At 39.8% G+C, this 14650-nt stretch overlaps 1 protein-coding gene across 1 annotated transcript; it reads right to left on the minus strand.

Moving 5' to 3' along the window:
• Positions 1 to 468: 468 nt before the first annotated feature.
• On the minus strand, positions 469 to 14107 carry LOC110522357 (nuclear receptor subfamily 2 group E member 1). Its single transcript, XM_021600698.3, has 9 exons — positions 13430 to 14107; positions 10625 to 10770; positions 8599 to 8686; positions 8096 to 8331; positions 7551 to 7697; positions 7223 to 7319; positions 6900 to 7049; positions 6381 to 6489; positions 469 to 3220 (listed from the first exon to the last, which is right to left on the minus strand). The coding sequence occupies exons 1-9, from the start codon at positions 13545 to 13547 to the stop codon at positions 3058 to 3060; spliced, it is 1254 nt and encodes a 417-aa protein (XP_021456373.2). The 5' UTR covers positions 13548 to 14107; the 3' UTR covers positions 469 to 3057.
• Positions 14108 to 14650: the final 543 nt, after the last annotated feature.

A 14650-nucleotide genomic window follows, 5' to 3' on the forward strand; every position in this document is an offset into this window, starting at 1 on the left:
TTGCCCTGCCATGGCAACCTGCTGTACACCGAACTCCCTATGAACCCTGTTTTTCTCCACTTTAATTGGATTGAATGACATTGATCGCTACTAATGATGTTGTCAATGGTACTTTTTAAAAAATCATTATGAAAGCCAATATAACGATAAAGCCCTTCATTCATTGTACAGCACTTGAAACCCCTGAGCCAATGTCTTATTATTACAGCTTCTCCCAAGGTCTCATCTGGGACATTGTATTTGCCATGACTCAATATGCACTCTACTGCAGTCTAACTTTAAAACTCATGGCATTTGTTCTCATTGGGGTTTCAGGGAATTGTACCCTTCTTTCTGGTTCACATTCACGTGGTTTGGATTCCAAAACTCCCTTATACCTGAAGAAGCTGGATAGCATATTTAGTGAAAATAAAATGCATTTAGCAATCAGTGTGGCATAGGGATAACTCAATGAATATTTGGGACACCTATAATTCAATATCATTTATTCTTCTAATATATTTCAGGACAACTCTCACAAAATTATTACTCCCACTTTGTACAACAGAGAAAAAATATTTACAGCCAACAGCAAAATTAAAAAATCCAAGTGCTGAATATTTTTTTCCAGTGTTAGTGTCTAACTTCACAAAGTAATCATTTTTAATTCTTCCCCACACACTGACACACCAACACAAACAGGTGACATTTCACTCAGCCTTGAACGTAGAACCCTGCTCATTACAATTACTTGTTTTATTTCTAAATTTGAGAGCTTAAAACAGCTTTTGTCAAGTCCTCAGGGCCAGTTATATACACACAGTACCAGTCAAGTTTCAATACCTTATCCAAGAGTTTCTTTATATTCACTATTTTCTACATTGTATAATTATAGTGAAGACATGGAATCATGTCGTAACCAATTTTTTTTTAAATCAAAATATATTTTATATCCTTCAAAGTAGCCACCCTTTACCTTGGTGACAGCTTTGCACACTTGGCATTCTCTCAACCAGCTTCATGAGGAATGCTTTTCCAACGGTCTTGACGGAGTTCCCACATATGCTGAGCGCTTGTTGGCTGCTTTTCCTTCACTCTGCGGTCCAACTCATCCCAAACCATCTCAATTGGGTTGAGTATTTGTGGAGGCCAGGTCATCTGATGCAGCACTCCATCACTCTCCTTTTTGGTAAAATAGCCCTTATACAGCCTGGAGGTGTGTTGGGTCATTGTCCTGATGAAAAACTAATTATAGTCCCACTAAGTGCAAACCAGTTTGGGTGGTGTATTGCTGCAGAATGCTGTGGTAGCCATGCTGGTTAAGTGTGCCTTGCATTCTAAATAAATCACTGACAGTGTCACCAGCAAAGCACCATCACACCTCCTCCTCCACGGTGGGAACCACACATGCGGAGAACATGGTTGGAACCAAAAATCTCAAATTTGGACAGATTTCCACCAGTCTAAGGTCCATTGCTTGTGTTTCTTGGCTCAAGCAAGTATATTCTTATTATTGGTGTCCATTAGTAGTGGTTTCTTTGCAGCAATTCGACCATAAAGGCCTGATTCACGGTCTCTGAACAGTTGATGTTTTGATGTGTCTGTTACTTGAACTCTGCAAAGCATTTATTTGGGCTGCGATTTATGAGGCTGGTAACTCGAATGAACTTATCCTCTGCACCAGAGGTAACTCTGAGTCTTCCTTTCCTGTGGCAGTCCTCATGACAGCCAGTTTCATCATGGCACTTGATGTTTTTTGTGATTTTAAAATTTCTTGACATTTTCCAAATTGACTGACCATGTCTTAAAGTAATGATGGACTGTCATTTCTCTTTGCTTATTTGAGCTGTTCTTGCCATAATATGGACTTGGTCTTTTACCAAATAGGGCTATCTTCTATATACCATCCCTACCTTGTCACAACACAACTGATTGGCTCAAACTCATTAAGGAGACCAATTCCACAAATTAACTTTTAACAAGGCACACCTGTTAATTGAAACGCATTCCAGGGGACTACCTCATGAAGCTGGTTGAGCGAATGCCAAGAGTGTGCAAAACTGTCAAGGCAAAGGGTGGCTACTTTGAAGAATCTCAAATATAAAATATATTTTGATTTTAACACTTTTTTGGTTACTACATGATTTCATAGGTGTTATTCCATAGTTTTGATGTCTTCACTATTATTCTACAATGTAGAAACTAGTAAAAATTAAAGAAAAAACCTTGAATGAGTAGGTGTGTCCAAACTTTTGACTGGTACTGTATATAGTTTTCCCCTATCAGGGAGGATTAAATGCATATAAATATAATTAATAGAACAGACTAATCATATACTTGAATGGGGTCTCCCGTTCTATTAATTATATTTCTATACATTTAATCCTGTCCGATAGGCGAAATCCAGATAGATTTTTTTTTTAAATTAAAATGGGCCCTGATCGGATCTTTCCTCTCAATCCTCTGAGTGTATGGGATAATCACACGAGCTTGTAGAGAACAGTCGGTGTTGTCCCATCTTGAGGAGGTGGTGCCTCCTCTTCGGCAGTTGTGACGCTCCACGGCCTTTGGTTTCAGCACTGGGTCAAGTGCAACCCATATCACATTTGACCGTGGCTCGAGTTGCGAGTAATCTTTTTTGGTTTCTTCCATTCACTCAGATTGAACGATGCAATAAAAGATTGAAAGGGCATTTGTTGTGAAGCTCATTGGTCTTAGAGACACTCAAAAACATCTCTACATTTTTATAGGTTCATCAATTATGGACAGCTCATTCCACTGTTAAAGTCTTTACAATTAAAGATTATCCTTATTTTGTAAAAAACAGAGATTGCAGTATTTTGTGAAATTGTAACCTACTTAAATTGTCTAGGCATTTCTATTAGGGAAATTACATCCTCAAAACTTAAGCCTAACCCAAAGATGATTGTTCTACTTGGTAAAATCAAGCTTTTTTTACTGTCTTCAATATGCATGTAATTTACAAATTACTCCGTTCTTAAAGTTCAACTTGCCATGCGCCCATTAGAACATTTGTGTCTGAGCATTTGCAGACACTCAAAAGCAGGGGAAATAAACTCATATATCGCTTGATTTGTACATATCAGACAGGAGCCTTGTGATGGGCACATTCCCGATGGTCTTCTTGAAAAATACTTCCTCTATGGTGGACGGGCTGACTGACCGCAGAGCTGGTAGAAGCAGAAGCAGCTTCCCAAAGCGGCAGGGCTGAGTTGGATATCTGCAATAACAAAAACAAGAAAGATGCAATTATTTCCTTGTCTTTAAATTTCATTTGTGACTGTTTTCTAATTGCACAGTGACTCCCTGAAAATTTTTGCTTGTATGTAACTGTTTATATGAATTGACCAAGTACCCAGCAAACGGAACATCTTAAGGACATTAGGCAACGTTCCCATTAGGTCCCTTTTAGGGTTTCGGCAAGATGTTTTCGCACTGATGTTCTTTGAACATTATAGGAACATCAAAACATTACGTTAACCTCGGAACCATAAGATGACGTTCAGTACAGGTCCTGCTTTGGTCGCGCTATAACGTTATAATGAAGTATTTTGATGACCAGGAAGCGTTAGAAATAGGTTCCTATTTGGTTTTGACAGAACATCATCCTCTGGACATTCAATAACTACAAGGGAATGTTTCAGACAGGTCCTGGATTATTACAGACAAAACGTTACAATAAGGTCGCAGCATGATCGTTAAGGTACATTACAAAAAGGTCCCCAGGTTGCTCCAATGGGACATTATATCCAGGACATTCAGTAAACTCAAGGGGACATCCAGTACAGATCCTGGTCTGCTACCAACAGAAGGTTACAATAAATTATTTTAATGATCATTAGATAAACGCCCCCGTTTGGCTCTGACAGGAGGTCCTCATGACATTCAATGACCACACAGGGATGTTTCATACAGGTGTTAGTTTGCTTAGGCAAGACATTGTGTCATGGTCCCCAATAAGGGTCTTTCTAGTTCCTACCCCGTTAGTTGTGGGGATTGAGATGTAATCAAGTATGTTTTTAGGATGCTCTCATAGAGCTGGGCGATATGGACAAAAAGTTATATCACAATTACTTTCCATTAGTGCCAGATTTCTAGACTAAATGTTATTCAACTGAGATTGTATGATTCAAGAAATAAGTTAGCTAGTTCATCTAACATTTCCAAAGAATGCCACCTGTCAAATTGGGATTCAGAATGATCCGATTTCTTTAGGGCTCTAAAGTGATTAACATATTTTTTGTTCATATTGACCTAGGCTAGCCTATATGCTACAAAATGAACCACCTGAGGAAGTGGGAACTGAAATCACATTAACTAGCTAACTCTAAATATTATATTTTTGCTCAACAGATATCTCTTTTGTGCATATTGGCCTAAGCTATAGGCCTATGCTACACTACCTGAGGAAGTGGGAACTCAAAACATATTAGCTAGATTGCTAACTGTAAATGTGATTTTGATGCAAGTTAGCGTTGATTGTTGATGAATCTATCAGTAAATGTAATGTCCTACAAAAACGTTGCGTCTATAGGCCTAGGCTACTTGATGTGTTCATTGTGAATGGGGGCTCCGCGGGTGCATCATCCCTAAACATTATTAACCTACATACTCAGTTGTAAAGTGGTGCCATTTGCTCAAGATTGAGAATTGATCAAATAAATATTATACTGACACAAAGCTGAATTTATGCCTTCTGGGAATGTTACAAATTTCAAACGTTGTGAGCGGAGTTGGAAAGATAGATGTCAGAAGAATTGCAGTGCAAATGTTATTTTCATTTGTCTGTCTGTATATTTCAAGACCTGACATATGAAGGTGCAATGAGATACTCGATGGGTTGGACAATACTCTTCTCATTAAGTATCTTTTAAAAAGTAAATCAATCCTTCGTTGTTCAGGTAATGGAAAGTTCAAATGCTTTATTATCTAAAGATTTTAAGAGCATGGCGATGGAGAGAAACAAAATAATGCAGTTTGAGGCCATGTGGCAGAAAGTGATAAGGGCATGGAGATAGGGGTGGGGCTAGTGGGTCTGGGCAGGTGTGATGTAGTGATGCTTGTCACAATTAGCACTGAGCGATTAGTGCTTTTTGAGGTCGGTTCGGGTTTAAAAAAGTAACGATTCTGGTTTCGATTATTTTTTCAACATTAAATGCACTATGCATTATGTGGGTTGAATGCTGTATCAACACAGAATAAAACAATGAATAAAAGTCCCATGACGGTAGTGACTGTCCATTACTGCTTATCATCAGTTATTCACATTACTTTACTCAAATAAAATATTTAAGTTGTTGTGTATATTACATTTGTTATATTTGATGACTTTATTCTTTCAAATCAAATCAAATCAAAATCAATTCAAAGATTTGATTTGATTTGATTTATTCTTTCAATCCAACTCCTTTCGTCTCTATAGAGCTACTGTCTATGCTGTCACTATTTTAGTAGTTCTTCAAATTAAATAAAGCATACTTTTATGACTACTGAATACCAACTATCAATCATTTAGATCATGTATTTTCAGGTGGAGATAGCTAGTAAAGAAACTGTTCTCTATGTATCCCCTCTTACGCACATTCTGTGTCTTACTTGTAGCAGGCGTAAAAGAAACACATAAGGGACAAGTTAAACCGCTCAATGGATTATGGTCATTGTAGTTAATTATAACGTTTTCTGTGCTAAACTATGTAGAGCATTGGCGTGTTGGAAACTACAACTCCCTACTACATCGCATAGTTCGGGGATTTGATCTGATTTATCTCCTGAGAAACTGTAGAGAAATGTGCGCATTGAGCTCACAGAAATGGACGAAATGGTATTCAAATAATTTAACCAATGTCTGTCAATTAGTTGTTTAAAAAACAAAAAATAACTTGCATTTAACAAAAAAATGACTGACATTGGGGCGGTAGGTAGCCTAGTGATTAGAGCGTTTGACTAGGAACCAAAAGGTTGCAAGTTCGAATCCCTGAGCTGACAAGGTAAAAATCTGTCTTTCTGCCACTGAATAAGGAAGTTCCTTGGCTGTCATCAAAAATAAGAATGTATTCTTAACTGACTTGCCTACTTAAAAAAAGAAACATTTTGGTTAATGCACCTCTCTTAATGCACTAGACAAAACCTCCACAGGACCATGGCATTAGGCGACCATTTCGTAACGTTCTGGGGATGTTCTAACAACTAATTTTTGTTTGCAGGGTAGCCTATCTTGCTGTGCATAATAGCCTACTGTACAGAAATATGCCCATATTGGCTGGCCACTTGTGTGCCAAGTATTTTGGTATAGTGAACAAATAGCTTAAATAAACAAGTGTCTGCATATCTGTTAAGAAATAAATAATTTATAAACTGTTAGTTTGTATCAAATGTCTCACCTGGTGTGTATGTAACTGTTTAGGGTGAGCTGTGCCTCATCCTGTAGTGCAGCGATGGCACTGGCGTTGCGAAAACTCCTCAACTCTGACCCGCCATGCGTTGGCACAGCTTGAAGGGAAAAGGCACAGACAATATGGTTACTGACTGCCATTATATTCACATGTACCTGACAAATGCATGGTCAAAGTACTTCAGACATCTGCATTGAAATGTTTCAAAAAAACATATCTATTTTGTTTTTGCCATTAACATCCTTGGCTATTATTATTATTTCTTCTAAACTATTGGTGACCTTGCAGGGACAATTCCATTTCAATTCAGAAAGTAAATAAAATTCCAATTCCACATTTTTCTTATTAAAAAGCATGGAATATAGTTGGAATTGGGAATTGGAATTTCAATTAATTGCTGAATTGACTGCAATTCAAATTAAATTAACCCCAACCCTGCCTTCTTGTGATTTTAGTGAGGATAATTTATTTTAATATAATTTTTTATGACGGCCCTCTTCAACTCACCAGCTTTGAACGTGACGATGCACTTCAAACAGGCGAACTCGGTTGCATCCAGACGCAGCTGTCTGAAGCGAGTTACGACCTCCTGCAGGGCTTGTATTTCTGAGATTATGTTATTCAACCGCTGGGACTCTGTGTTGTCTGTGTTCATACCTTTAAATAAATGGAATAGAGAATCTGTCTCTATTTTCGCTTTCCTTCCAACGCCACATTTAAATCCCATGGAATCGAAACGAAAATAATCTAAACGTAACATGATAGTAAGTAGCCTAAATGTAATCGGTTAAGTAGAGTTAACCTGTTGATTGGTCATATGGGTTACATACCGGAAACAGCGAGCAGGGTGTTGGAGTCCACCGGAATGGCCCACTGCGCTATGCCCAGAACAAACAGTTCCCTCCAGGCGTCCTCCAACAGGATCAACTGTAAAACAGATTACAAACCTCAGTCAGCGCCACACAATGAGCATGCCTAATATACTTCCAAGAAAATATTGATAGAGAATTAAGGTTTGAACACATTAGTTATATTATTTGATTACTGTACTTAGGCCTATGCAATTGCAACTTTTATTTTTGGAAAGGGATAGCCTAATAATGTAACTTATTGGCTAATATCTATCCTATAATATCCATACTGAATATAGTGGCTTACCTGGTCAGGTAAGGGGAGCGTGGAGAAGGCGGGAACGCTCTTGGCCCACTTGATGCTCATGAAGAGCAGGCGCGCAGCTGACTCACACACGGACTCCGTAGCGACCTCGTAGAGGTACATGGGCGTGCCGCTGACCTCGTGAGGGTACTGCAATGCAAGAGGTCAATATAAACAAATAGGGCCTCGGGGTGCCATTTGAATAAAATAATGTGCTATAGGACTAATAAATAGCGTGATCAAATACATCGGTGCCACATTTGTGACTAATATGTGTGTATCTCATAAAACAAAGCACCAACACTAGATTAAACTGTGGGTCTAATTATAAGCTCATGTTGCCTGCGTTGGATGGAGGTGAAAATATGAATTACATATTGTGTGACTCGAAGCTGCTGAATCGGGACCGGAATGTCAACTTCTAAACCTCTTAAAAGTTGAGAAAGAAGCACGTTGTGTTTTTCCAAAGTGCTTGTTTGTACTCATTGACTCATTGGGCACATAGCGCAGCTCGGTGAGTGAAGGGTGAGCCGAGGACAGGGGCTTACCTTCGGGGTGGGCTGGGCCAGTCCAACGATGGCCTGCCTCTCCGGCGTGCTGGCTACGGTGCTCATTTCCAAGTTATGTGGCTCCAATTGCGTGACCGTAGTGAAAAACGGCGGCCCCGGTAGGCTCGAGCCCGGGAAGTGGGTCGATGAACCGTTCACCTCTTTGTGCCCCCGGAAATATAGGGCGACCTGCTTGCGTATGGTGGAAGTCCTGGGACCCCTCTCGTGCTGAACGGCTGTCAAATTGGAGAGCAGGGACAATACTCTTTAGTAAACTAGACCTACTCGTCTGTGAATGCCTTATTTATCAAAGTTCTTATTTTGTTCAAAGCTCGGTGAGGTAAAAGGCTTTGCCTCTTATGAGAATGTTATGAATACGTCCTCTGTTTACCCCGCTCTCAGCTGATTACGTTAAATACACTTTTCCATCCGATTTGACCGCCTCAAACCGAAATGTCACTGCCGGCGTGTAGCCAAAATAATAATTAAATTAAGCCTATTACCGTCTTTATTCATGTTCACGTCAAGGCACTTTTTCAAACGGCACGCTCGGCATTGGTTTCTGTGCGTTTTGTCCACGGGGCATCCTCCCTATAATGGAAACGAGAGAGTGAGAGAGAGAGTGAGAGAGAGAGAGAGAGAGGTTACATGTAATTGCTCTGGGCCTCGTTTCCCTGTTGGGATGTAGATTAACCATTACGATGATCGTAGCCTACCAGTTGTATCGTTGTTTACGAGGCAACTTTTCAAGCAAGTAGAGAGAACTTTCGCTAATTGCGTCGTTCAACCATGTGTCGAAACTGATAGGATATAAAGAAAAGCAACGCTGCTCTCGGATCAGCCTTCTCTACTCAAATCTTACTTAAACATTAGAATTATTCCACAATACCGACGACGGATCGGCTCCTAGACTAGAGAAATATTACCATCTATGTCTGCAAATATTGAAGCGGCTTATTATGCTTACCCAATAATAATGCATCTTGTCACACATCATGAAACAAAAATTACAGACAGTAGCCTAGTCGCAAAAAAAAACGGAGTATGATTTACATTTTATTTAAATATATAGGCCCATGTTGCCTATTTATCTTTTAATGCCGTGATCTCTGATTTAATTTGAAGCATCGTTTTATCTTTCACTTGTTTGCAAAAATTGAAAGTACTTTGGCAACTTTGTATTTATAGTCAACTTTGTTCTGAATTTATCGGCGGTCACAGTCAGACAGACTTGATTCTATGTTTAGCGGAGATCCTCTGTAGATAAAGTGATGCGGAAGGGCAAAAAACATCTAATGCTGCTCTATGAGTGGTCTGGATCACTCGTAGATTTGGGAATGTTTTTAAGAGCAACGTTACAGATCGGCTGTTGAAGATACATAGTGAGATTTTTTTTTAAACTTTATTTAACTAGGCAAGTCAGTTAAGAACAAATTCCTATTTTTAATAATGGGCCTCGGAACAGTGGGTTAACTGCCTTGTTCAGGGGCAGAACTACAGATTTTTACCTTGTCAGGTCGGGGATTCGACCTTGCAACTTTACGGTTTCGAGTCCAGCGCTTTAACAACTAGGATACCTGCCCCCCAACGATGTTCTTAACACTATGAAGGCTCTGGCACAGTGAGTGAATGACACGCTGTGTTTGGGGGAGAAGCGAATGGCTGTTAAAGGCCCAGTGCAGTCAAAAACGTGATTTCATGCGTTTTATATATATTTCCACGGCATGCGGTTGGATGCGGTTGGATTCCACGGCATGCGGTTGGACTGTGAAATTGTGAAAACTATGATAATGCCCTTTTACTCTAAGAGCTTGAAAATCGTATTGTTTTGGTGGGATGGAGTTTTGGCCTGCCTGGTGATATCACCAGCCAGTAAATTAGTTAATAGACAACGAGAGTTCCAAATAGCTAGTTTCCCCTCCCCACCCAGACCACTCCCAGACAGTCCTCGCAAATTCTTGCTTGATGATTTGCTATTTCCTCACAAGCTGTTTTTGTTTCGCAGTAAGGTACTTCATTGTTACCCAGAAATGATTTGATTTTGAGATAAAAACGGCTGCATTGGACCTTTAAACAGTTATTTTCCTGGGACGCCATTCTACAGGTGAAGGATGTGTTATTATCACAGCTATTGACTCGATCCCCCGCGGCTCAGCAGCAGTCTCATCTCCGAGGATAAGTAGGGCTATTCCGCCCACTGTTGGCTAAATCCTCGGGTTAGTGTCATTACATTAGATTGGATTACACCTGATACATTAAAGCAGGACTGTGTTTAGCGCCAGTCAATGGCCTTGGGTGGCGATGCAATTAGGCCCTGTCGTGCCCTGGGTGGCTGGCCGCTCACAGAGACAGGTCTTAGGAGAGATTTAACCCTGGAGACTCAAGACTGGCCGATAAAGACGCAGCATGACCGTGCGTAAAATGCCCAATGTGTGCGTCATGTTTGGATACATTTAGGATAAAGTCCCCACCTGCACTTGAAATAGGTTTAACATTAAATTGGAAAAACACTGTAGTTAGGCCTATTACCTGAGAACCTGATTTACAGACGTATGTCCTGTTTCTGCGGATGCTCCTCTTGAAGAAGCCAGAGCAGCCGTCACACGCGTACACGCCATAGTGTTTCCCAGAGCTCCGGTCCCCACACACTTTACACGGGATATCCAAGATACGACCTGGAAAGAATAAATACAAATTAATTAATTTATATTTGTTTATTTTGAAAGCTAATGTACGTTGTTCCTTAAGATCAAGATTCAGAAAGGTGTTTTGCACTTGGAAAGAGCACCCATCTGAATAAATTCTGCATCCAAACTCATGCCCTGTACCCCTCCTCCTCATCACCCCTCCCTCCCTTTTAACGAAGGAGGACAAAACAAAACACACAGTAACGTGACAACAGACAGTGTACAGTGTCTTCATATACCGCCCCGCCATGGGAATGCACCCGCAAGTTTCTTGTGAGTTCGGTTGTGGGAAGCGTCATATCTGAGGTCTCTAAAGACAATTCCAGGGGGCATACAATGGAGACATTAGGGAAAGTGTTAACTTAATGATTTTCCCCATTGAACCTCGTCTGACTGCCCCGATCTCTACAAGCTGCCAACTCCCCCTCATAATGGGACTCGACAGCTGCTTTATCCCGCAGGTCTGTAGGCCTGCGGATTAGGGAGTGACACGGCACAGAGAATAATGCGCACCAACTCGTTTCACCAACTCAAATGAAGTGTATGTAAATCGACCCCGGAGTAAATGAAAAAACGTGATTTCTGTAAAGATTTTTTATTCAAATCTATTTAAAAGAAGTATATTTGTATGTATATGAGGGAGTCTTTTTTATATAGGGAATAGAAGGCTATGTAATTACACTGACGTTTTGCCACCTGCTCATTGATTCACCATGCAGTGACCCGTCAAAAAGGGTAGCATGGGAATTCGGATACGACCCCATAACGACAGAGCATCAAAAACAATCGACTTCGGTGAGGAGTTGGGACTTCAGCACACCAATTATGCAAAGAGTACCAAAGAAGTCGTTGGCAATTACATTTCTATATCACGTGGTTTTATAAAGGATTGAAAATCCAGGATGCATTTCAAAGATTTTGAGAAAATATTTGGTGCCATGGCCAGGCTTACAACAAAAACGAATAAATTGGCCTAAGTTAATCAAAACTATTCGTTTAAAATAAATAACTGTATAAACCGTCGAAACGATCAATAAACGTTGGGCGATAGCCTAACTGCGCCTCTGAAAAGTTTATATGCCAAGAAGTATAGGCATCACACAAGGAATGAATCCAGTATCGCAATGTCCTCGTTAGACAATTATAATTACGGACTAATAACGGGCACATTTCCCATAAAGCTGGTGAAGGAAAATTTTATGAAATAAAAATGACGTTTGATTTTGGTGTGTGGGGGAACACGTCAGTAACTTCTCTCAATAGGGGTTCCAGTCGTCGCCATTGTGTGCCTTAATTGCTTAAAGATATATGGCATATTCCATTACCGTAATTACCATCAACCCCAAAACCTGCTGAAAGAAGTTAGACTGAGTTTTACTAACTGAGAGAAATGTTTTTGTGACCACCCACAATGTGTGCAATGAACTTGGAGGAAAGAATGCAATATTGGGCTACAACAATTGTGAATTATTCTCATTTAAAAGCTGCATGAATGTGAATACTTGTAGATTGCTTTCTGAGATTTGCCAAGGCCTATGAGACTAGGCCAAAATAGCAACCAACAAGGCATTGGTGAAACAAATAATAACCTATATGCGTTATAGGCATATTTCGTTTGGACGTAATGCAGTTTAACAACACTTAACACAATAACAAACCAAAAATACATGCATTAAGCTACAGTATATAGAATATAGGCTAATTGTTGTTGCCTCATTATTCCAGTTATTTGCACACACATGTAAACATTCCTTATAATTTCCCGAAATCCAGAACTTTAATGTTTTCTTTAATTTATGATGTACAAAGTCCCATAAAGTCCTGCAAATTTTTCAACCATAGAACATAATTCATTATAACAAAATGCAAGGGCAATTATTTGTGTATGCCATTTAAAAATCAGTATGGTAAAAAATATTTGTCATGTCAAACAAACACACACACACACACACACACACACACACACACATATTGGCAAATAGACATAATCAACACAATTGTTTATCAAGAAATGAGCATTTGGGCTATCATGCCAATAATAGCCCATTGGCTCGTTGGCCTACCTCCATATAGTTGGTGTCTCTTTCACGTACATTTTTTTCATCGTTTTGATAGTTTGGGTGTTTCGCACAAAATTTCAGGAACATTTAGTCCTACATGTTTTACCTTTACTAATCTTTTTAGAAATAAACATCGCAAAACAAGCAGAAATATGCCGTGTTGTTTTTATGAGAGAATAATGCCGTACTTATCAACAACAAATAACTGGAATTAAACTGGAAACGAAGAAGCATAGGCCTACAGCGCTCAATTTAGTTTGATTAATGGATAGGCTAGGCCCTGTACCATTCCTATGAAATACATTGTAACATTAAAATAACATTTTTTTTAAGTAGGCCTGAGAACATGCACAATTATTGTACAAAACCGACGTCATAGTTTAAGTTATAAAATGGGTTACCAGATGTATCGTACCGCAACTCCAAGGTAAACGTAAATTGTCGATGACTTCATTTCGCAATGTTTCAACGCCTTTCACATAATATCCTATTACTTTTCGATTCATACATGTTTGCATTATAACAATGATAAATACCTTACTAACCAATTATAGTTTAAGAAGAAAGATAAACTTTAGTATGCTTACTTGATTTAACATTCAGAATATCCAAACACCCACTTGTTGAACCGGCGGGTTTGCTCATCGTGGACACTCGTTTATTTTCTATTTTCAGAATCAAAATCCTCTGTCTGTGCAAAAGCATCAGCTGAACGATATCAAAACATTAAATCTACAGTTTTCTCTGAAACCAATAGATTTATGTAAAGTCCTGACTCCTGAGTCGGCCAACTGTATATTTTCCAAGGATTATAAAATTCCAGCTATCAAGATGGATTTTGGAGTATCTGCAAGTATTGGACGTTGAGTTTCACAAAGTCCTGGCTGTGTGGACAGCAGCGCGACAGCCGGATAGAGAGCCGTCTACACCATGCGAGAGGCAACGACTCCTCGGGTGCGCAGAGCGCAACAAGGCGCACAAAGTTGGGTAGAAAACTGCCGTAGCGGCGCACCAAAACAGACGGACTGTCTACCAAGCGAGTCCAGAAGCCACGGAACACAAATAGTCTAAACCAACAAAAAACAATGCTCTTCTTAACTGATAAACAACGACTGGTAAAATAATGCTTGTTCAAACCCGAAGCAGAGGTGACTTTCTGCTGTGAGTCGTTAGATGAAAGCTTAGTAATATTTATGAGAAGTGTCAGAGAAGGCGGAGGGTGGAGAACTCCACTTCCTTCACCCACTTAGCTTGTCCCTGCTTTCTACTCCCAACTCTTGTGTGCCAGGATGACGTCACCCGACTCAGGCGGCTCACTCTGAGGCAAGTGAAGTAAGAGTTCCGAAGGCTCGCGCAGAGGTTGTAACTGGGAGTGGAAAGAAAACACCGCGCTGTAGATTTATGTGAATTAATAAGAAGTGTTGTGCATGGCTATTGAACGATTCTCTCTACATCTCTTTACATTCTATCTGATTTCTGCGTCTCTGGTGTTTTAATAGACATGTATCAATAGGTGCAACTTTCCCTTTATAGGCTACTTAACATATTTATAAATTGTTTGATAGGTTTGGTTAAATTGAGCTGCTTTTGTCAACTCCACATAGCCTTATCCACGTGTTCTTTGGGTAGAGTTTGAGCACAATTGAATGTGCACCTGTTGAGTTTATGAATGTGCACGTGTGTTGTTACTAGTATTGCCTAAAACGAATGTCGATCGATTATCATTGAGAGAGAGTCAACGGTAGACGGTTTGGGCATCCCCCTCATCTATCAGGGCTGTGTGACAGACAGAGACAGCGGTTCCCATC

The sequence above is a fragment of the Oncorhynchus mykiss genome, chromosome 4, assembly GCF_057628025.1.
Source record: "Oncorhynchus mykiss isolate SJ-2025 chromosome 4, ASM5762802v1, whole genome shotgun sequence".
Classification (NCBI taxonomy): Eukaryota; Metazoa; Chordata; class Actinopteri; order Salmoniformes; family Salmonidae; genus Oncorhynchus; species Oncorhynchus mykiss.

What these genes read in the sequence shown, in the direction of transcription:
- LOC110522357 (XM_021600698.3), bottom strand. Translation starts at nt 13,547, where the DNA reads ATGCTTTTGCACAGACAGAGGATTTTGATTCTGAAAATAGAAAATAAA. An exon ending in CGCTCCCCTTACCTGACCAG is followed by an intron (nt 7,320 to 7,550) that starts GTAAGCCACTAT and finishes TCTGTTTTACAG; the next exon opens with TTGATCCTGTTGGAGGACGC. An exon ending in CATCGTCACGTTCAAAGCTG is followed by an intron (nt 6,490 to 6,899) that starts GTGAGTTGAAGA and finishes TTTCCCTTCAAG; the next exon opens with CTGTGCCAACGCATGGCGGG.